The following is a 25629-nucleotide window of genomic DNA, read 5'->3' as shown; positions in this document are numbered from 1 at the left end:
GGTCAGGTCGGGTCACGTATGTTTGGGGGTCACTGTCAAGAGCGCGTCGTGTCCACATCGTTTGCTTTGTTTGCCCTTCCAAACAGCAGTTATGTCAGCGATGGATAAATATGCACTGCACATGAGAAGCGGCAGGGTTATGGCTGCAGTCGGACTTGGGACGTTAGCTCCAAAAGAGGTAATGTAACAAACAGCAAGAAATAGCTGTTCGCTGGCGGAACTGGCCCGATTCCGAGGCCCGTATGGGTTACACCGGCTTGTTGTCAAAAGTCAATATTGTGTTTCAACGAAATGCTGCTGATGAACGGATCGAGTGTTTGTGAACGGCAATGATATATTCTATAACGCATCCTGTGCTGCGTGTGTAATATGCGTGCATGGGCCCTTATTGAAGTTATCTAACAACCGGTAACAGATACTCAACAGCTGACATGATAACGGGGGCCCATTTGGGGTTAGAATAGTTATTGATTCGTCAATTGCTTGAGCTTCACGATTTTCGTTTACACTGTTTGATTTGTAACACAAACGAACTATTTCACCAGAGCATTGCGTATTTTCTCGTGTGTAAATGTTATAGTCAATGTGTAAAATGACAAGAAATTTCATACCTTTGTCAGGTAATCTGAATGTGTTGCCACTAATTATACATGTAATAAATTCAATAACTGAGGACCAAGCGAATGACGACAAATACACTGGTGTAGGGTTATACAGGATGCATGGTCGACAACAAGGGAGACGTAATCGTATTATGCACGCAATCCAAAATCTGAAAATGGTTCACTGCAGGGATACTGGGTTTTTGAAAGGCATTTAGAAGTGATGTACAAATAAGGAAGAGAATATATTGATGTCAACTTCTTTATCATGAGGAACACAACGTTTCGGAGTATATGCTTACTCCTTCATCAGGTGAATGAATGCCATGAGGCAGAGAGCATATACATGTACATGTAAGGACAACAAAATTAATAAAATAACAAAAGGTGGAAAATAAATTACAAAGGGTACAAGCTAACAAAGGAAGCCAACAGATGACTGGCGCTGATAGGTTATTAGCAATAGACAATGGAAGTCAATCAACACTTAATTTATGATAGCTAAGTAATTGGTAAGGGATACTGGGCAAACGGGTGGGGGTGGGGGGGTGTTGGTGGGGGACGGATAATTAGCACTGATAGGTGTAAGAATGGACATAGCAAGGGGCACATTGAAGCCAGCTAGGCAATTAGCCCTGACAAAGATCAAAGCAATAAGTCCCAGGCGCTAGGCGCTGGTGTCTCCTGATGTCAATGGCTTCTTATAGTTTCCTTTGTTGCCAGTTGTTGTTGTTGGTAGACAGGACTTTGGCGGTTTCCCACATGATGTTACGGTTTACGTTCTTCAGGATGTGTTCAGAAATAGCGGATTTCAGGTCTAGTTTGTTAACAGAGGTCCGATGTTCTTGTCTTCTGTTGAGGGGTCTAAGGGTTTCTCCAATGTACTGGTGGCCACAGTTGCAGGGTATCTGGTATATATATCCTCGGGGGTTGGGGCTTGCGCTGCTTGTGCCTCTGCCATTGGCTTGTACATGGGTCTTGATGGACTTGCCGCTAGAGAAGGTGACATCTATGTTGGCTTTGTTCTTGATGAGGCGGGAAATCTGATGAGTGACAGGGCCTTGGTAGGGTATGTTGATTCTGATGGGCGATGGAGCAGGCAATGGGTCGGAGTTCTTGAGGGTCTTGCAGATGTTTTTGGAGACTAGGTGGGCAGATAGCTGTTGAGGGAAGTGAAGGTTTCCTTGAGATGGTCCATTTCACTGCTGTTAGCATCAGGGTGACAAATGGATTTGGCACGTCGGGTGAGGGTGGCGATGATGGCTTGTTTTATCTGGGGATGGTGGCAGGAGTTGTAGAGATATTATTTAAATTTAGATAACCATCAGGGGTACTTCCACATAACGACATCCGATGAGCTTGCACAGTTCTTTTTGTCTGTTTGTTTGGATTGAAGAAATTAATAAACATGCTCCCTTTTTAATATCGTCTGTGTCAGTGTTCAGAAATGTGGTCAGATATTGTCTAGATAATAAAGATTATTTACGCTGTGCTTACAGACGGTAGCCCAGTCCCTCGTCACGCTCAGTTGCGTTAGCAAGCAAATAGACTATAATAAGTATATATTTCGAATGAAGTTGGCTTGTCTGTTACAATAAGGGTTTCCCCATGTCTAATTTTAGTGGAAAGAAATGACATTTCGTCTTGTTTCAAGGTTAAATATATACATGTACTTGTTGTAACTTAGTCTCAAAATATTCAAATGAGAAACTTGTGACTGAACTTTGTGTTAATGATGTGTAGATCAAAGTTACTTCAGAGATGACGTCATTGTATTGAACATGATGTTGAAAGAAATTGAACTAGGGTTTTTTATCTGTTGAAAGTTGGGACTGACAAAAAATTAAGGGGGGACTGGTAATTTTTAGAGTTGGCAGTTTCAAAAGCCAGCGGGAACACTGCGCGTCTAGATCCAGGGAGAAAGCAGGTTGTCCTCCGGCATGTCCTGTAGTCCTCCTGCATGTCCTGTAGTCCTCCGGCATGTCCTGTAGTCCTCCGGCATGTCCTGTAGTCCTCCGGCATGTCCTGTAGTCCTCCTGCATGTCCTGTAGTCCTCCGGCATGTCCTGTAGTCCTCCTGCATGTCCTGTAGTCCTCCGGCATGTCCTGTAGTCCTCCTGCATGTCCTGTAGTCCTCCGGCATGTCCTGTAGTCCTCCTGCATGTCCTGTAGTCCTCCGGCATGTCCTGTAGTCCTCCTGCATGTCCTGTAGTCCTCCGGCATGTCCTGTAGTCCTCCTGCATGTCCTGTAGTCCTCCGGCATGTCCTGTAGTCCTCCGGCATGTCCTGTAGTCCTCCTGCATGTCCTGTAGTCCTCCGGCATGTCCTGTAGTCCTCCTGCATGTCCTGTAGTCCTCCGGCATGTCCTGTAGTCCTCCGGCATGTCCTGTAGTCTGAGGGGTGTTGGATTCGTGGAGATGTCGAACACAGATGTGAGCTGGGACCATCAGTTGTTGAAAGTTTGTGCCAATTTGTTGTGATAGAAGTTGTTACTAGCCAATCATTGGTTTATGTCCATAGTTCTGAATGTATCACAACTGTCAAGTAGCTGGAATATTGCTAACTGCATCGTTAAGCAACAAATAAACTTCATTCATGCTTCAGACTACAGGTACAGATGTAATCTGTGTTATCTACAGTTAGGGGTGGTGGGATAGCCTAGTGGTTAAAGCATTCGCTCGTCATGGGTTCGATTCCCCACATAAGTACAATTGCCGTGATATTGTTGGAATATTGCAAAAAGCGACATAAAACAATACTTTCTCAGCTACTCTTTAAATATTAGTTTTAATATGATTATCTTTTGCAATGTCAGGGGTAGTGGTGGAACAATTGATTGAATGATCAATTTATTCATCAAAATTCATTATTGATAGTGCATTTCCGCACATTAAGTTTGCAGTTCTGCAGTTAAAATCCCACAGAGACAACTGTGTAACCAGCCGGCAAGCATAGCCAGCAGTAGAGAGGAGCTGTCTAGCAATGTAACAGTTGCCATCAATAGTGCATCAATAAGTCTCATTGTTATTCTTTGTCAATTTTCACAAGATACGAATTAATAATATCAAGTTATGAGTTTCATGAAATGTCTTTGTGAGTTTATGAATGAATTCATGGACTTATGTCTTATATTTTCATGTAGAAAAGACAGTTATTGATATGAATGTCCAGGGTGATATTAATAATAATAAAAATTATATTAGTCATTTGTAGTGTGCTTGTGTCCAGTTAGAGCTAAGGAGGGAACTGCTGTGACATGTGGTTCAGTGGTATGCCTGTCTGAAGAAATGAGTCTTTGATTGGCACTTGCTAATGGGCTGTGGGGAAATGGGCATCTGAGTAATTAAATGAGATGCTGTTTTTCCCTGCAGTCTGAGGAAGATGTGATTGCCGCAGTGAAGTCCGCTGTCCGTGCAGGGTACCGCCACATTGACTGTGCTGCCATCTACAGGAACGAGCGTGCAGTCGGACACGCCATCAAGCAGCTGATAGTGGAGGGCATCGTTAGACGTGAAGACCTCTTCATCACCAGCAAGGTACTTGCATTGTGTCAGTGGGATGATGTTTTGTATACCTCTCACAGGGGTATTCTAGACCTACCCAGAGGTTGATATTCATTCCCAAGTCTGCACCAGGGCAGGGGTTTGTCTGGACCTGCTCAGAGGTTGATATTCATTCCCAAGTCTGCTCCAGGGCAGGGGTTTGTCTCGACCTGCTCAGAGGTCGATATTCATTCCCAAGTCTGCACCAGGGTAGGGGTTTGTCTAGACCTGCCCAGAGGTTGATATTCAGTCCCAAGTCTGCACCAGGGCAGGGGTTTGTCTAGACCTGCTCAGAGGTTGATATTCATTCCCAAGTCTGCACCAGGGCAGGGGTTTGTCTCGACCTGCTCAGAGGTCGATATTCAGTCCCAGTGGGCAGGTGGGGGAGTGAGTGAATGAGTGAGAGAGGGATGGATACTGAACTCATTAAGTTATTAACTTTCATAAATCCTTCAGATTTTATTGTGAAACAAAATTGGAATATTTCAATTTAATTTGCAGAAGCTAGAATTGGGTTCTATCCAATTAACTTTCATGAAGAGTAAGACAAAAGTCTGCATCTCACAGATGGAATATTGCTGTGTGGCATTTAATAACAATCAATCATTGCTTCTGTGGAACATTTTTGACAGCTTTTTTCATTTTGTCAGTTATGGAATACATGTCATCGAGCGGACCTGGTGCGACCGAGTCTACGCAAGTCTCTGGAGGATCTTGGATTAAAATACCTGGACCTGTACTTGATGCACTGGCCTGTAGCCTATAGGGTAAGTCTCCATGGCAGATCTCAGGTTGAAATACCAGGACCTGTACTTGATGATACTGGCCTGTAGCCTATAGGGTAAGTGGCCGTGGCAGATCTCGGGTTGAAATACCTGGACCTGTACTTGATGATACTGGCCTGTAGCCTATAGGGTAAGTGGCCGTGGCAGATCTCGGGTTGAAATACCTGGACCTGTACTTGATGATACTGGCCTGTAGCCTATAGGGTAAGTGGCCTGTAGCCTATAGGGTAAGTGGCCTGTAGCCTATAGGGTAAGTCGCCTGTAGCATATAGGGTAAGTCGCCTGTAGCCTATAGGGTAAGTAGCCATGGCAGATCTCGGGTTGAAATACCTGGACCTGTACTTGGTTCACTGGCCTGTAGCCTATAGGGTAAGTCGCCTGTAGCCTATAGGGTAAGTGGCCTGTAGCCTATAGGGTAAGTCGCCATGGCAGATCTCGGGTTGAAATACCTGGACCTGTACTAGATGCACTGGCCTGTAGCCTATAGGGTAAGTGGCCTTGGCAGATCTCGGGTTGAAATACCTGGACCTGTACTTGATGATACTGGCCTGTAGCCTATAGGGTAAGTGGCCTGTAGCCTATAGGGTAAGTGGCCTGTAGCCTATAGGGTAAGTCGCCTGTAGCCTATAGGGTAAGTGGCCATGGCAGATCTCGGGTTGAAATACCTGGACCTGTACTTGATGCACTGGCCTGTAGCCTATAGGGTAAGTGGCCTGTAGCCTCAAGGGTAAGTGGCCACAGCAGATCTCGGGTTGAAATACCTGGACCTGTACTTGATGCACTGGCCTGTAGCCTATAGGGTAAGTCCCCTGTAGCCTTTTGGGTAAGTCCCCTGTAGCCTATAGGGTAAGTGGCCGTGGCAGATCCGTGCCTTGTACACAGCGTGTTCTTCAGGACAGGTGTCTGTATTTTCACTGTTATATATTTGTGACCCGCCAGGAGAAAAGGGACCTATTTATTCTTGATTTTGATCCTCTGCCTGCAGCTATGAGACATCACTTCCCGACAGGGTAAATCGCTGCTCATAAAACAGGGTTAAAAAATGTCGCTCATGTTATAAGTAGACGACACACTTGACAACTGTCTGTTAGAGAAATAAACAGTGTGTTTGCGCAGCAGGTATCGAAACACGTTTTTAAAGGGAGGTAATAATATTAAAGTATTTTCTTGAGTATAACGTGCACCTGCCGCTAGGGGATTCATATATTTTTCAATTACTTTGTATCCCTTCAGTAAATTCAGGTAAACGAATGAGTGATAACAAATTTAGTCAGGACAAATTTAAATTTGAGATTAATCATCACCAGACATGTTGATTTGCCGTTTAAAGTGTATTTCCTGTTTTACATGCAGAGATTAAGATTACGTGTCTATTTTCTCGTAAACTAAGCGGGAAACAGCAATCAGCTGTACACATGTTTTCTTCCAATCTACCTGTAAAATGGTTAAAAATCATCCAATGATATAACTTCAAAGAATTTTGATACTAAAACAGTGACTGTATGACACATGGTTTTGAACTATATACTACTCAAAGTTTGCAAAGGGTCACCACTTTAAAGGTAATGCGTCAGCTTGTGTGCATCTGCTGAAATAGCCAAAGACATATTTGGGTACAGACATGTTTAATAAACAAAACGTTGTTGTCATGTGTCACACAATGCCAACAAACAACATGTGAACCAATCAGTCAGACGCCCATCAAAATGACAAAAAAAAGAGCATCTGACCAAACCTGAAAAATATCATAAAAACAAATTCATTGTCCCAAAAAACAACTCTCAGTTGCGTAAGGGAATCAACGTGATGCACAGCTTGGAACAATCGTTTCATGCTCCCAATGAGTGTCTGCATAGTTGCCAAGGGAAGGATGTTCACTTTTCAGTAAGAGCATTGCTGAGTTTCTGTAGAGTTGCCGGAAGGATGGGGCACCATGAGAGGGTGATCTGCAGATTGTTCCTCATTTGTTCGATGCTTTGACATTTACCATAAGTGGAGGTTTGGTGACCAGACTGGCCTTCCCTGCAGACAATGGTCTCCTGCTTTAAGTAGGCGTCAACGACATTGGCGCGATGCGGTCGTGAGTTATGTTACCGTCCATGAGGATGAAGCCCAGAATGATTGCACCAGCATACAGTCTCACGTACACATCCAGAATGTCATCCCTGTAGCACACCTGTCATCATGCCCCGCAGGAAGACATGGGGATCGGTTCTTCCAGCTCTACTGATCACACCCCAAATCATGACTGAGCCCTCTCCATAGGGGTCATGTTCATCTATGTTGGAATCCTGAAGTCTCCTTATCTTCACCTCCCTCGGATACGACGATCTGTGAAGTCCAGACATGATCTTCAACCCAATCCAAACGTGCCTGCCCGTGTCGGGTTAGTGTATTGAGAGTGCATGCCCTCAGTACCGTGATATTAATCACTGGATTGTCTGGTCCAAACTCGATTATTTACAGACCGCCGTCATATAGCTGTACTATTGCTGAGTGCGGCGGCAAACAACAAACCAAACCAAACCATTGTGCCCATGAGAGCATGCCTCTGTCTGTTTATCATAACACTGAGGTCCTGTGGGAGTGACCAAATCATTGTGTACTGGGATATTTCAATCTTTTTATGTTGGATGTTTTATTTTTATATCATAAAAATTTGATCCCCAGCAAACTTTGAGTATACAATTTTATCAAATGGGGAAAATGAATAATCTGTAGAACACAAAGACTGTCTGTTATTCAGATGATATATAGAAATATGGACAATGTATAACAGATGGGCAATGTATAACAGATGGAAAATATATAACACAGATGGACAATGTATAACACAGATGGACAATGTATAACACAGATGGACAATGTATACCACAGATACACAATGTATAACAGATGGACAATTTAGAACATAGATGGACAGTGTATATATAAATCATTTATAATGGGTTGTACTAAAATATTATCAGTTATTCTGACTATGTACAGAGCAGTATATGGGATGTGAAGCTTTGCCTTGTGTACAGTGGACTACTGTGGAGCTTAATGAGGCCAGCTGATAAGAAATGTAGGTGAGTGGGTCAGGAGGCAGGGAGGGGGAGGGGGACATTATCAGGCCATGTGGCAAGGTGGTCAGTGATATACAGGTCAGCCGGTTGTAGACCTCAAGTTTCCTGCCTGCTTAACTGGTATTCCTGGCACCCACATCTCACCCACATTCTCTCTACATTCTCTCGACATTCTCTCGACATTCTCTCTACATACTCTCATTCCACTTTGAGGCAGATTTAGGAACCCCTTCATATTATATCATGGCCTAATGGTAGAAGTCAAAGCCTGACACTATTGGGTGCTATTCTTTTGAAAATTGGCTAAAGTACCCACTAACACTGAACAAATCAAAAGTGGATAAAATGAAATCTGAATGTGCTATTAACCTAGTAACTTCAACACTACATATTCGCCGGAACAAATTTGTACAAACAACTTATTTACAAAATGTCTCGAAGAACAAAACAAACATCTCAAATGACTTTTTTATTTGTTACTTTTTTACTTTGTTGGCTTTTTACTTTTACTCAGCCATTTTTTTTAAAATGGAAAGAAATTTGGTACATATGCCATTTTTCACTTGTTATCATGCTTGCGTCATGACCTTTTTGTCTGTTGCAAGTTGTCTGTCGTGAACTCTCTCTGTTGTATGTCATGAAGTTCTCTCTGTTGTCTGTCGTGAACTCTCTCTGTTGTATGTCATGAAGTTCTCTCTGTTGTATGTCGTGAACTCTCTCTGTTGTATGTCATGAAGTTCTCTCTGTTGTATGTCGTGAACTCTCTCTGTTGTATGTCATGAAGTTCTCTCTGTTGTATGTCGTGAACTCTCTCTGTTGTATGTCGTGAACTCTCTCTGTTGTATGTCATGAAGTTCTCTCTGTTGTATGTCATGAAGTTCTCTCTGTTGTATGTCGTGAACTCTCTCTGTTGTATGTCGTGAACTCTCTCTGTTGTATGTCATGAAGTTCTCTCTGTTGTCTGTCGTGAACTCTCTCTGTTGTCTGTCGTGAACTCTCTCTGTTGTATGTCATGAAGTTCTCTCTGTTGTCTGTCGTGAACTCTCTCTGTTGTATGTCGTGAACTCTCTCTGTTGTATGTCGTGAACTCTCTCTGTTGTATGTCGTGAACTCTCTCTGTTGTATGTCATGAAGTTCTCTTCCTAAAATGTAGCTGATACTTCACATCCAACGACACACAAATTTATTCAAGACGTTCGAACCTGAATGCCATGGCGGCCATATTGAAAACCCTATTGATGGTCATTACTCAGCCATTTTTGTTCAAAATTCACGGACAATTTGCTGCATGTGTAGTTAGCGTGGTGAGTAGTTGGGCCAACCAGATTCCTTTGTGCTGTGACCATACTGAAGGGGAAACAGCTAGGGCCACACTTCTTTCACCAATTTTTTACTGGAAATTACCTGTCGGTAAACTCACTTACTCACTCACTCACCATCAGCCATATTGGAAAAGCTATATTCTGTTGATGATATATCCAGGTGAGCTACAGTTAGTTACAAGTTTGACTGGGACCAAGCTCTTAGATTCTCTCTAAATTCAATTTTGTGCTCTGAAGACGAGGATGCTGAATGTGGCATGTGTGTTTGACCTATTTGAGTCAGATCATTAGGAGATTAGTGTGGTATACTTATGTGAAGTGTCTTTGTTGACATTTTGACCTGTTGATTCCATATCTAGGTGAGTTATGGGGCCTTGGCATGTTTATTGTAATCAACATGATCAGTTGGTTCTGTTTGTTCTCAGGAGGGCGGAGACTTCCACCCCTGGGACGGGGACACGGGGAAGGTTCTATATTCGGATGTGGATTACCTGGAGACGTGGAAGGTAACGACAGAACCTACACAACCTACACACACAAACTACACACACAACGTACACACATACAGCATAGACACACAACATACACACACATCATACACACACATCATACTCACAGAACATACTCAAACTACACACAAAACATACAGACACTACACACACAACATACAGACACTACACACCCAACATACAGACACTACACACCCAACATACAGACACAGCATACAGACACTACACACACAACATACAGACACTACACACACAACATACACACATTACACACACAACATGCAGATTCTACATACACACAGCATACAGACACAGCATACAGACACTACACACACAACATTCAGACACTACACACCCAACATACAGACACAGCATACAGACACTACACACACAACATACAGACACTACACACACAACATACAGACACTACACTCACAGCATACAGACACAGCATACAGACACTACACACCCAACATACAGACACTACAATCACAGCATACAGACACAACATACAGACACAGCATACAGACACTACACACCCAACATACAGACACTACAATCACAGCATACAGACACAACATACAGGCAAAACATGCACACACAACATTCAGACACTACACACACAACATACAGACACTACACTCACAGCATACAGACACAGTATACAGACACAGCATACAGACACTACACTCACAGCATACAGACACAGTATACAGACACTACACACCCAACATACAGACACAGCATACAGACACTACACACACAGCATACAGACACTACACACACAACATGCAGATCCTACATACACACAGCATACAGACACAACATACAGACACAGCAAACAGACACTACACACCCAACATACAGACACTACACACACAACATACAGACACAACATACAGAAACAGCATACAGACACTACACACCCAACATACAGACACTACACACACAACATACAGACACAACATACAGACACAGCATACAGACACTACACTCACAGCATACAGACACAACATACAGACACTACACACACAACATGCAGATCCTACATACATACAGCATACAGACACTACACACCCAACATACAGACACAGCATACAGACACAACATACAGACACTACACACACAACATGCAGATCCTACATACACACAGCATACAGACACTACACACCCAACATACAGACACAACATACAGACACAGCATACAGACACTACACACCCAACATACAGACACTACACACACAACATACAGACACAACATACAGAAACAGCATACAGACACTACACACACAACATACAGACACTACACTCACAGCATAGTCACAACATACAGACACAGCATACAGACACTACACTCACAGCATACAGACACAACATACAGACGCTACACACCCAACATACAGACACAACATACAGACACAGGATACAGACACTACACACCCAACATACAGACACTACACTCACAGCATACAGACAAAACATACAGACAAAACATGCACACACAACATTGAGACACTACACACACAACATTCAGACACTACACACACAACATATAGACACAACATACAGACACTACACACACAGCATACAGACACAACATTCAGACACTACACACACAACATGCAGATTCTACGTACAGCATACAGACACAACATACAGACACAGCATACAGACACAGCATACAGACACTACACACCCAACATACAGACACTACACACACAACATACAGACACAACATACAGAAACAGCATACAGACACTACACACACAACATACAGACACTACACTCACAGCATAGTCACAACATACAGACACAGCATACAGACACTACACTCACAGCATACAGACACAACATACAGACGCTACACACCCAACATACAGACACAACATACAGACACAGGATACAGACACTACACACCCAACATACAGACACTACACTCACAGCATACAGACAAAACATACAGACAAAACATGCACACACAACATTGAGACACTACACACACAACATTCAGACACTACACACACAACATATAGACACAACATACAGACACTACACACACAGCATACAGACACAACATTCAGACACTACACACACAACATGCAGATTCTACGTACAGCATACAGACACAACATACAGACACAGCATACAGACACAACATACAGACAAAACATGCACACACAACATTCAGACACTACACACACAACATATAGACACAACATACAGACACTACACTCACAGCATACAGACACAACATACAGACAAAACATGCACACACAACATTCAGACACTACACACACAACATATAGACAACATACAGACACTACATACAGACACTACATACAGACACAGCATACAGACACTACACACCCAACATACAGACACTACACACACAACATACAGACACTACACACCCATCATACAGACACTACACACCCAACATACATACACTACACACCCAACATACAGACACTACACACACAACATACAGACACAACATACAGACACTACACACACAACATACAGACACAACATACAGACACAGCATACAGACACTACACACACAACATACAGACACTACACACCCATCATACAGACACTACACACACAACATACAGACACTACACACCCAACATACAGACACTACACACACAACATACAGACACAACATACAGACACTACACACACAACATACAGACACAACATACAGACACAGCATACAGACACTACACACCCAACATACAGACACTACACACACAACATACAGACACAGCATACAGACACTACACACACAACATACAGACACTACACACACAACATACAGACACAACATACAGACACTACACACACAACATACAGACACAACATACAGACAGCATACAGACACTACACACCCAACATACAGACACTACACACACAACATACAGACACAACATATAAACACAGCATACAGACACTACACACCCAACATACAGACACTACACTCACAGCATACAGACACAACATCCAGACACAGCATACAGACACTACACACCCAACATACAGACACTACAATCACAGCATACAGACACAACATACAGACAAAACATGCACACACAACATTCAGACACTACACACACAACATATAGACACAACATACAGACACTACACACACAGCATACAGACACAACATTCAGACACTACACACACAACATGCAGACAAAACATGCACACACAACATTCAGACACTACACACACAACATTCAGACACTACACACACAACATTCAGACACCACACACACAGCATACAGACACAACATTCAGACACTACACACACAACATGCAGATTCTACATACACACAGCATACAGACACAGCATACAGACACAACATACAGACAAAACATGCACACACACTATTCAGACACTACACACACAACATATAGACACAACATACAGACACTACACTCACAGCATACAGACACAACATACAGACAAAACATGCACACACAACATTCAGACACTACACACACAACATATAGACACAACATACAGACACTACACACACAGCATACAGACACAACATACAGACACAGCATACATTAACTACACTCACAGCATACAGACACAACATACAGACAAAACATGCACACACAACATTCAGACACTACACACACAACATATAGACAACATACAGACACTACATACAGACACTACATACAGACACAGCATACAGACACTACACACCCAACATACAGACACTACACACACAACATACAGACACTACACACCCATCATACAGACACTACACACCCATCATACAGACACTACACACCCAACATACAGACACTACACACACAACATACAGACACAACATACAGACACTACACACACAACATACAGACACAACATACAGACACAGCATACAGACACAGCATACAGACACTACACACACAACATACAGACACTACACACACAACATACAGACACTACACACCCATCATACAGACACTACACACCCAACATACAGACACTACACACCCAACATACAGACACTACACACACAACATACAGACACAACATACAGACACTACACACACAACATACAGACACAACATACAGACACAGCATACAGACACTACACACCCAACATACAGACACTACACACACAACATACAGACACAGCATACAGACACTACACACACAACATACAGACACTACACACACAACATACAGACACAACATACAGACACTACACACACAACATACAGACACAACATACAGACACTACACACCCAACATACAGACACTACACACACAACATACATACACAACATATAAACACAGCATACAGACACTACACACCCAACATACAGACACTACACTCACAGCATACAGACACAACATCCAGACACAGCATACAGACACTACACACCCAACATACAGACACTACAATCACAGCATACAGACACAACATACAGACAAAACATGCACACACAACATTCAGACACTACACACACAACATATAGACACAACATACAGACACTACACACACAGCATACAGACACAACATTCAGACACTACACACACAACATGCAGACAAAACATGCACACACAACATTCAGACACTACACACACAACATTCAGACACTACACACACAACATTCAGACACCACACACACAGCATACAGACACAACATTCAGACACTACACACACAGCATACAGACACAACATTCAGACACTACACACACAACATGCAGATTCTACATACACACAGCATACAGACACAACATACAGACAGCATACAGACACAACATACAGACAAAACATGCACACACACTATTCAGACACTACACACACAACATATAGACACAACATACAGACACTACACTCACAGCATACAGACACAACATACAGACAAAACATGCACACACAACATTCAGACGCTACACACACAACATATAGACACAACATACAGACACTACACACACAGCATACAGACACAACATACAGACACAGCATACATTAACTACACTCACAGCATACAGACACAACATACAGACAAAACATGCACACACAACATTCAGACACTACACACACAACATATAGACACAACATACAGACACTACACACACAGCATACAGACACAACATTCAGACACTACACACACAGCATACACACACAACATACACACACAACATACAGACACTACACACAACAGACAGACACAACAGACAGTAACTACACAAAGCATACAGACTAATGGCAATGTGTGTTTGTCTGACAGGCACTAGAGGACTGTGTAGATGAGGGTGTTATTCCAGTTCCTATTGGGTAATGTGTGTTTGTCTGACAGGCACTAGAGGACTGTGTAGACGAGGGTCTGACACACGACATCGGGATGTCTAACTTCAACAGCAAACAGCTACAGAGGATTTTGAGTGAAGCCAGAATAAAGCCCAGCATGAACCAGGTGAGACCAACCTCCGCCTCCAGTGGAGATTCAGAATTCGCCCCAGTAAATATTACCTGTCTTGATATTTGGCTGAAATAGGCATTGAATTGTTAGGCTGCATCAATAACATTAAGTGTTTCTCGGGGCACATTTTAAAAAAAAAGAAGGATTGAGGTAGAACTTTGTTATGTAATTTTTATTGATACATTATAAAGTAGACACAATTTATGGATAACAATGTCTTTATTATATTGTAAAGTGACATTTCGGTATAGATCCTTCTACCAGTGTCAAACAAGACTGTACAGTGAATTGTTACTGTTAATCCTTCACCTACCATACATAATTGTGTACCATGTTCATTGTCAGTTGTCAAGCATGTCAATTTACAGATAACTGAGTATGCTTCATACGACATACACTCAAGAATGTCCAGAATTTGATCACCTTCTTGTCTTGAAACAGCAGGCCTCTCTCCGTTCTTGAATCTAGATTAAATTTGAAATCAAGGAATTTAGATGTTTACAAATAGGTATCCCATCTTCTTGGCAAGTATATCAGAGAAGTCATGTCAAAAAGGTCTAAAATCGTACGCTTGTTGATTGTATGCTACCACTTGTGAGGATATGTCACTTTAGTTCTTTTATGAGTGCTCCATTTATTTTCTCTACTTTCTTTGGTTTGTCCTGGTTAATCATCCGGGTTTAGTCAGTGCATGGTCAAGCACATGGATGTTAACAGAATATGAAATGAACTTGTGTAGGGTGTCAAGGGCCCATAAAATTTGTAAGTGTTAACAAAATATATAAGTAACAACATGTAAATCATAACTAGCAATCCGGAAAATAATGTCGGTAATAACATGTACTTACTACCTTAGTTACAAGTCGTTATATTTCACATTTGTTTTTATTATAGCTTGTACCTGTCAACAATAGGCCTTACAATTACAGGGCCAGTGAAAGAATTGGAAGGAAATATATAATTCATAATATCGGTCACAATGTTTCAACAGAGACCATATCAGTATATGGTCTCTGGTTTCAAGAATCAAGAATGAATGAATCAGTCCATGCTGAAGTTTAAAATGAACCACTCAACACAGTGTACAGAATTGTGTGTTAATGGCCAAAGTGTAACACCTACAGTGATCTTATATGGGGGGTACAGCCAGCTTTGTAGACACTGCTCCATCCAGAAACTTCTCAAATGATCAGACCTGCCATGTTCATGTTAACATCAAGGGGTGGATAACTCTAATTAAACAAGGCTCCATTCACTGCTGTTGACAGGGTTCAAATCCAGCCATGCCAGCACTTGATATTGTTAGAAGTACTTCAATAGTTTGCTGCCGCTGACAATTGCTACAATTTGTTTTCACTAAAGTACTTACACCGGACAATATGACATAGTACTTCTTATTCCAGAAATCCCCCAGCTCCTTCTCATATAAACATCAAAGACGTGCAATAATGGGATTTTGAGTTCAAATGACACATGGTTTGGTACTGATGATGTTTGCCAGATTTTGTTGAAAATTTCTCGATTTACTCAATGTCATCTTGAAAGAAAACTGTTCTTTGTCAAATTTACTCAGAACTAGGGATAAAAATAATCTTTGGCTCGTGCGTTTTGATATCAGACATGTTACCACATGTCCATGAAAGTTTAAAACTGTGAGTTCTGGCCGTGAGAGGTTGAAGGTGAGATTCTATTTATCATCCAAAATCATTCTTCAATCTTTTTCAGTTTTTAGAACAGTAATAACCTGTGTCTTGAGTGTAAAAAGTACATCTTACCAGTTTCAGCGGCAGAGATGTTAGTCATGTGCTTAATCCCAATGTTCTTTGATCCAGACAGATTCAAGGGAATACAACCATTCACTGGGATCCACTATACATCTGATGGGAATAATGTTTTTTTTCAGATTGAAGTGAATTGTCGCAATACCAACAGGAAACTCATAGAATTCTGTCAGTCACAGGGAGTTCCTGTGGTTGGGTTTGCACCTCTCGGAACTCCCAACAACAGCCCGTGAGTACATCAGTGGTGTTAAAATATTCTCAGTACATTGATGGTGTTAAAACATTCCTCAGTACACCGATGGTGTTAAAACATCCACAGTACATCGATGGTGTTAAAACATTCCTCAGTACACCGATGGTGTTAAAACATTCCTCAGTACACCGATGGAGTTAAAACATCCTCAGTACATCGATGGTGTTAAAACATCCCCAGTACATTGATGGTGTTAAAACATCCTCAGTACATTGATGGTGTTAAAACATCCTCAGTACATTGGTGGTGTTAAAACATCCTCAGTACATTGGTGGTGTTAAAACATCCTCAATACATTGATGGTGTTAAAACATCCCCAGTACATTGGTGGTGTTAAAACATCCTCAGTACATTGATGGTGTTAAAACATCCCCAGTACATTGATGGTGTTAAAACATCCTCAGTACATCGATGGTGTTAAAACATTCCCAGTACATTGATGGTGTTAAAACATCCTAATTTCATCGGTGGTGTTAAAACATCCTCAGTTCATCGTTGATGTTAAAACATCCCAAGTGTTGTCATGATAGTGCAGTATGGTAGTGCAATAATAAATATACTATAATCACAACGACAAAAACAACAGAATTTACACCTGCCACATTAAGGGAATATAAAAGACACTCTGTTTTCATTCAATCATTTTAATCATTCTGTTGTGTATTAGAGTGCTGTTAAACACTCCTCTCTCATTCACTCTTGAGGGGGCGCCTCTAGCCCTATCATCTAAGGCAACACATTTTACTTTTAGAGTTATGTCCCTTAGGTGTACTAGCAACCAAGTTCCTCACAGCGATGTCCCATTCAAGGAGCTGTCTATACCATTGCTACCACCAGTGAAAGCTCCACACTGTGATAGGTGGCTACAACCATGCATGGAGTTGAACTCGCAACCAACTGACTGTAAAGTTGACAAACAAGTGATGACTGCCGTGACGCCGGCGAAAGTATTTGTCTTGTTTGTCAATTTGAATTTATGTTTCTTTACAACTATCATGTACTTGGTATATTAAGAATGTAAAGGGAGGTTCATGGGCGGATACAGCTTTTTTGAAAAGGGGGGGTGCACAATTAAGATCTATTTATTGTCTTTGGTGGTAATTTATACAGAAATAAAGATTTTCGAAATAAAAAGGGGGGGTGCGCACCCCCGCACCCCCCCCCTCTGTATCCGACCATGAGGTTGGTTGATTTTCTGTTTGTTTGCAATCTCGAACCAATCTGATCAAACAAACAAAAAGGTAAATTCATCTTGGAAATCTGGGCAGTTGTAAACCTTTTCAATATTCACTATGATGGCATTCCCAAAGACATAAACAAAAGTATAAACGTTACTACATTTGGGGTTAGAAGGCTTATTTCAAGATTCTTGTAATGGCCGCTCCCTCACTGGTGGCAGCCATGTTGGCGAGAGTGTAACGAAGGTGTCTCGCGCTGGGAAAGAGCTTGTACCAGCAACCTATGTTCAATGCCCAGTTTGTAATAGGGAAAGAACATAGATTGGCTTCTATTCAGTCTAAAGAAATTGGTCCAAAGTATTTTATTCTCCTTGCTGAGCAAATATTTTGAATGTTTTAACAAGAGGACATTTTTATGGGAGTAATTATAACTTCTTCAACAAGATGATGAATAATTTTCGCAGTGTTTTGCAAGTACTGTCCAATTACCAAATAGATTCCTGGACATATTTTGTAGCTTTCACCATTGCTTGTGTGTGATACCTAGGTCAGACAAGAAGGTCTCTTTGCTTGATGAACCTGTTGTGAAAGAAATTGCATCAACGAAGAACCGGTCACCTGCTCAGGTAAGTGTGTGGAGAGTTTGTGAAGATAGGGCATATAGCGCATGCTGCGTTGTACAGGTGTAGGTAGGTCATGTCCTTAGTGGAAGGGTTAACTTCAAACACACTGCCTCATTCAAAGTCATCTGGATTAACAAATTTCGAGATTAGTAACGGATGGGTGTGGAGTTATGTCCCTTTATGGGTGAGGAGCTTCCTGATTAGGAGGATGTAGACTGATTGGGTTTTTCACTCCATGTCTTTGTTTGTTTGTTTGTTTGTTTGTTTGTTTAGTGCCACACACAGTACTATTCCAGTTATGTGACAGATTCCTGTGAAAAGTTGTGTCTGGACCAGACAATCCAGTGATTAATGGTGTGAGAAATGACCAATACTGTCAGAGTGTGATGAAAAATGACATGAAATCAACCAGTCACCTAGAAACCCATACACTAACTCGTCTCGACATATTTGATCATAATTCTCACAGGGTGTTTGTGAAACGATCTAAAGGCTACGACTGTTGTCACCCATTGTTTAATAGACATACAATTAACTCATCACTAAGGTTGCATCATGAAAGGGATGCAATTGTTAGCAGTGCAGACAGGACTGACAATTGATGACGAAGACTGTCCGTCAGTGCTGGCATGGTCATTGTTGGAGCCATTGAGTGTTTACTGACAAATTATCACATTGTGTGTTGATATTTTTCTTTTGGGTATGCTGTGGGTATTCACCCCCTATTGGGTTTTTTGTTCCCCGCCGCGCGAAAGCGCGGAGCGGGGGATATAGTATTCACGACCGTCCGTATGTCCGTACGTCCCACCTGTTTGTTGCCGCGATATCTCAAGAACTAAACACTGGATTGTCTTCATATTTGGAACTATGGTGTATATACAAATTCCGCAGACACCAGTCGGTTTTGGTGACCTTGACCCCATTTTCAAGGTCACAGCAGGCAAATCTGCTTTTGGAGTTGGAAAACGATGTTGCCGCGATATCTCAAGAACTTAACACTGGATTGTCTTCATATTTGGAACTATGGTGTATATACAGACACCGCAGACACCAGTCGGTTTTGGTGACCTTGATCCCATTTTCAAGGTCACAGCAGGCAAATCTGCTTTTGGAGTTGGAAAACGGTGTTGCCGCGATATCTCAAGAACTAAACACTGGATTGTCTTCATATTTGGAACTATGGTGTATATACAGACTCCGCAGACACCAGTCGGTTTTGGTGACCTTGATCCCATTTTCAAGGTCACAGCAGGCAAATCTGCTTTTGGAGTTGGAAAACGGTGTTGCCGCGATATCTCAAGAACTAAACACTGGATTGTCTTCATATTTGGAACTATGGTGTATATACAGACACCGCAGACACCAGTCGGTTTTGGTGACCTTGACCCCATTTTCAAGGTCACAGCAGGCAAATCTGCTTTTGGAGTTAGAAAACGGTGTTGCCGCGATATCTCAAGAACTAATCGCTGGATTGTCTTCATATTTGGAACTATGGTGTATATACAGACACCGCATACACCAGTCGGTTTTGGTGACCTTGACCCCATTTTCAAGGTCACAGCAGGCAAATCTGTTTTTGGAGTTGGAAAACGGTGTTGCCGCAATATCTCAAGAACTAATCGCTGGATTGTCTTCATATTTGGTACTATGGTGTATATACAGGCGGGGGACATTTCGTCACTTTGTGACAAATACTTGTTCTCCCTTGGATCAAGTCTATTGGGTATTATTTGACCAATGTGTGGACATTTTTGTGAAAATAAATCTGGTTAAAATGCTGTTTTTAGGAAACTTCTAATTTGTATTTGTCCATCTGCTGCTGTGACTGTCTCCGTAGTCTAGTGGTAGAGCATCTGAGTGTGGAAGGTTCGGTGTTTGATCCACGGCCGGGTCATACCAAAAGACATTAAAAGATGGTACTTGTTATTACCTTGCCTGGCACTTGGCATTAAGGGGCTAAAACAAGTACTGGTCGGCTCTCAGTCAGTATACTGTGTCTGAGTGGGGTATTCATGTTAAACTGCGGCATGGTATCTCAGTGGGCTAGCACTATATATCGCAGTGGCACAAGCAGCCACACACACACACGTGCATGCACGTCGCTATACAAGTGCAATAATCTTGGACGTGACAGTAAACGCCATTTCACCTCACCTCACCTCCATGTCCTGTCCCAAATGTGAAACTTGTTGCATAAACTCACAACAGTGATGAGTCGGTCTAATTTCACAATAAGCGACACATACTGCCATTTTTAATGCTTTATTTTATGTGTGATGTTTGAAACCTGTAAATTAAGATCTGGAGAGGAATACTGTTGAAAAGGATATATTAGGTAATTATGCAGTGTGTTGTCATGCCATTGGGATCATTAATCTATTCATATGTACGGGGGCGGTCGGGTAGCCTAGTGGTTAATGCGTTCGCACGTCACGCCAAAAACCCGGGTTCTATTCCCGACATGGGTATAATGTGTGAAGCCCATTTCTGGTGTCCCCTGCCGTGATATTGCTGGAATATTGCTAAAAGCGGCGTAAACCATACTCACTCACTCACTCACTCACTATTCATATGTAAGCAAGAAACTCAAAATTAAATGCGTAGTGGTGATATTTTTGCATATTTTCACAAAGATTCAGCTGACCTGGGTGTCTACAATCATGACATTGTCCTTGTTCTGGCTGTTACTGTTCCTGTATTACTGACTGGCTCTCCTCTTGTCCAGGACTTGACCCGCCTGTATTACTGACTGGCTCTCCACTTGTCCAGGACTTGACCCGCCTGTATTACTGACTGGCTCTCCTCTTGTCCAGGACTTGACCCGCCTGTATTACTGACTGGCTCTCCTCTTGTCCAGGACTTGACCCGCCTGTATTACTGACTGGCTCTCCACTTGTCCAGGACTTGACCCGCCTGTATTACTGACTGGCTCTCCTCTTGTCCAGGACTTGACCCGCCTGTATTACTGACTGGCTCTCCTCTTGTCCAGGACTTGACCCGCCTGTATTACTGACTGGCTCTCCACTTGTCCAGGACTTGACCCGCCTGTATTACTGACTGGCTCTCCTCTTGTCCAGGACTTGACCCGCCTGTATTACTGACTGGCTCTCCTCTTGTCCAGGACTTGACCCGCCTGTATTACTGACTGGCTCTCCACTTGTCCAGGACTTGACCCGCCTGTATTACTGACTGGCTCTCCTCTTGTCCAGGACTTGACCCGCCTGTATTACTGACTGGCTCTCCTCTTGTCCAGGACTTGACCCGCCTGTATTACTGACTGGCTCTCCTCTTGTCCAGGACTTGACCCGCCTGTATTACTGACTGGCTCTCCTCTTGTCCAGGACTTGACCCGCCTGTATTACTGACTGGCTCTCCTCTTGTCCAGGACTTGACCCGCCTGTATTACTGACTGGCTCTCCACTTGTCCAGGACTTGACCCGCCTGTATTACTGACTGGCTCTCCTCTTGTCCAGGACTTGACCCGCCTGTATTACTGACTGGCTCTCCTCTTGTCCAGGACTTGACCCGCCTGTATTACTTACTGGCTCTCCTCTTGTCCAGGACTTGACCCGCCTGTATTACTGACTGGCTCTCCACTTGTCCAGGACTTGACCCGCCTGTATTACTGACTGGCTCTCCACTTGTCCAGGACTTCACCCGCCTGTATTACTGACTGGCTCTCCTCTTGTCCAGGACTTGACCTGCCTGTATTACTGACTGGCTCTCCTCTTGTCCAGGACTTGACCCGCCTGTATTACTGACTGGCTCTCCTCTTGTCCAGGACTTGACCCGCCTGTATTACTGACTGGCTCTCCACTTGTCCAGGACTTGACCTGCCTGTATTACTGACTGGCTCTCCTCTTGTCCAGGACTTGACCCGCCTGTATTACTGACTGGCTCTCCTCTTGTCCAGGACTTGACCCGCCTGTATTACTGACTGGCTCTCCTCTTGTCCAGGACTTGACCCGCCTGTATTACTGACTGGCTCTCCTCTTGTCCAGGACTTGACCCGCCTGTATTACTGACTGGCTCTCCTCTTGTCCAGGACTTGACCCGCCTGTATTACTGACTGGCTCTCCTCTTGTCCAGGACTTGACCCGCCTGTATTACTGACTGGCTCTCCTCTTGTCCAGGACTTGACCCGCCTGTATTACTGACTGGCTCTCCTCTTGTCCAGGACTTGACCTGCCTGTATTACTGACTGGCTCTCCTCTTGTCCAGGACTTGACCCGCCTGTATTACTGACTGGCTCTCCTCTTGTCCAGGACTTGACCTGTCTGTATTACTGCCTGGCTCGACTGGCTCTCCTCTTGTCCAGGACTTGACCCGCCTGTATTACTGACTGGCTCTCCTCTTGTCCAGGACTTGACCCGCCTGTATTACTGACTAGCTCTCCTCTTGTCCAGGACTTGACCCGCCTGTATTACTGACTGGCTCTCCTCTTGTCCAGGACTTGACCCGCCTGTATTACTGACTAGCTCTCCTCTTGTCCAGGACTTGACCCGCCTGTATTACTGACTAGCTCTCCTCTTGTCTTCAGGTGTGTCTGAGATTTGTCCTACAACTGGGGATCGGAGTTGTGCCGAAAAGTGTTAACGCAGCTAGGATAGCACAAAACATTCAGGTAAAGGAGAAACATTCCATTGGAGTTGACTCTTGTCACAGCTTGTGTGTAATGTGTGTGTTCGTGTGTGTTTAGATTTGTAACTTACTTGAAACTTTAATTATTGATGGAGAAAACAATTACTGTCTTGGTTAATTTTCAGATCTTTGACTTTGACTTATCGGACGAGGAAATGCAGAAACTTTCAGCATTGAATATCAACTACCGAACATATGCAGAAGACATGTAAGTTGTTTAATCATACTTAATGTCAGGAACATGTTCATTAAGGTATTGGCATAGAGACTTGTTTGTTTGTTTATTGTTTAACACCGCACTCAGCAATATTCCAGCTTTATGATGGCGGTCTGTAAATAATCTGGACCAGACAATCCAGTGATTGACATCATGAGCATCGATCCATGCAACTGACATGCATCAACCAAGTCAGCGAGCCTGACCACCCGGTCCTGTTAGTCGCCTCTTACGACAAGCATAGTCGCCTCTTATGGCAAACATCGGTTGTTGAAGACGTATTCTACCCCGGATCACAGGGTGTTGTCATAGAGACAGTAGTATAGGGACAATAGTAGTAGTATGACGGTAGCATACAATCAGAACCACATACACCTGTGTCACTCTCCATGTAAAACTAGGACTGATTACATTCATCACAACTGGGAAAAATTTATATTGTTCAGGAAGTGGGAAGATGGTCGTTGCATATTTTTCTTTTTAAGCAACATTGAGTATGTGTTAAGATGTACTTTTATCTTTATATTTTCTTTCCAGTGCCTTGGAACACAAGTACTACCCTTTCCACGAGGAGTTTTAGTGAAGCAGGGGAGACAACTCTACTAGTCTTGGAGAGAGACATATTTCCTACGTGACTACTTTTGTGCGACCACTACAAGAGAGGATGAATGTTGCGTATCAGCACAGTCAGCAATTTCCAGCTTTCGAGCAATTTCCACAGAGTAGACAAACCGGTGACTTATGCCTGAACAATGAACACTGCTATCAGGGCATGATGGCACCCTATCAGGGCATGGTGACACACTATCGAACCCAATACTGGGGTCTGGCTCTAACCCAATACGGGGTTCGACTCTAACCAAATACTGCATGGGTCCTGCTCTAACCCATAACTGGGTCCTGCTCTAACCCAGTACTGGGGTCTCGCTCTAACCCAATACTGAGGTCCGGCTCTAACCCAATACTGAGGTCTGGCTCTAACCCAATACTGGGGTCCTGCTCCAACCCAGTACTGGGGTCTGGCTCTAACCCAATACTGAGGTCAGGCTCTAACCCAATACGCATGCCTAATTTTGAGAAATATTGATTCATTTAACATTGGCAGACATATATACTTCTTTCTACTTTTATCATCCAAAACTGGCTCCCACAGCCGATATCCATTGTAGTTATCTCTGCAATGAAAATGCATCACAATGCTTTGCAGACCATTGTGACTGTCATTGGATATCATGACGTCACAATCAAATGACATCACTAATGCCTCTGCTACTGAAGCTGTTTGCAGTACTTTTTACACTTGAGACACTGCTTATTACTGTCTACAAACTGAAAAAGTTGGAAGAATGATGTTGGATGATAAATAAAATCTCACCCTCGTGTCCCTTGATATCAAATATATCAACATTCTTTGTTATATTTGATATCAAAAGACACGAGGGTGAGTTTATCTATACATCCCAGCATTCATAATGAAGGCGTGTCCTGGGGTCCTTGTGGTTTTTATATCTAGGTTACTCCTAAGCTATATCATCAGCATTATGACATGGACCCTTGACTTTCATTCATACTTTAGGGGGCACGGGTGGCCCAGTCGTCTAAGGCGCCGCGATTCGCTGTGCAGAGTTGCGTCCCTTGGGCACGCCAGAAACCTA

General features: G+C 42.8%; 1 protein-coding gene across 2 annotated transcripts; it reads left to right on the top strand.

The window, feature by feature from the left end:
* Positions 1-25289, top strand: LOC124149804 (1,5-anhydro-D-fructose reductase-like). Of its 2 annotated transcripts, XR_007218751.1 has the most exons (11): positions 1-178; positions 3973-4137; positions 4794-4910; positions 9744-9824; positions 15159-15275; positions 17185-17291; positions 19041-19119; positions 23657-23740; positions 23883-23965; positions 24512-24919; positions 25016-25289. XR_007218751.1 is itself a non-coding variant. In XM_046521592.2 (10 exons), the coding sequence occupies exons 1-10, from the start codon at positions 92-94 to the stop codon at positions 24552-24554; spliced, it is 963 nt and encodes a 320-aa protein (XP_046377548.2). In that variant the 5' UTR covers positions 1-91; the 3' UTR covers positions 24555-25289. The 2 variants fall into 2 exon arrangements, 1 of the variants encoding a protein (XP_046377548.2); XM_046521592.2 differs by having other exon boundaries at positions 24512-25289.
* The last annotated feature ends 340 nt before the right edge of the window (positions 25290-25629 follow it).

Source organism: Haliotis rufescens, unplaced genomic scaffold, assembly GCF_023055435.1.
Source record: "Haliotis rufescens isolate VD_foot unplaced genomic scaffold, xgHalRufe1.0.p SCAF_6, whole genome shotgun sequence".
Lineage (NCBI taxonomy): Eukaryota > Metazoa > Mollusca > Gastropoda > Lepetellida > Haliotidae > Haliotis > Haliotis rufescens.
The sequence above is the reverse complement of the archived record's forward strand: the minus strand, read 5'-3'. Positions and strand labels throughout refer to the sequence as shown.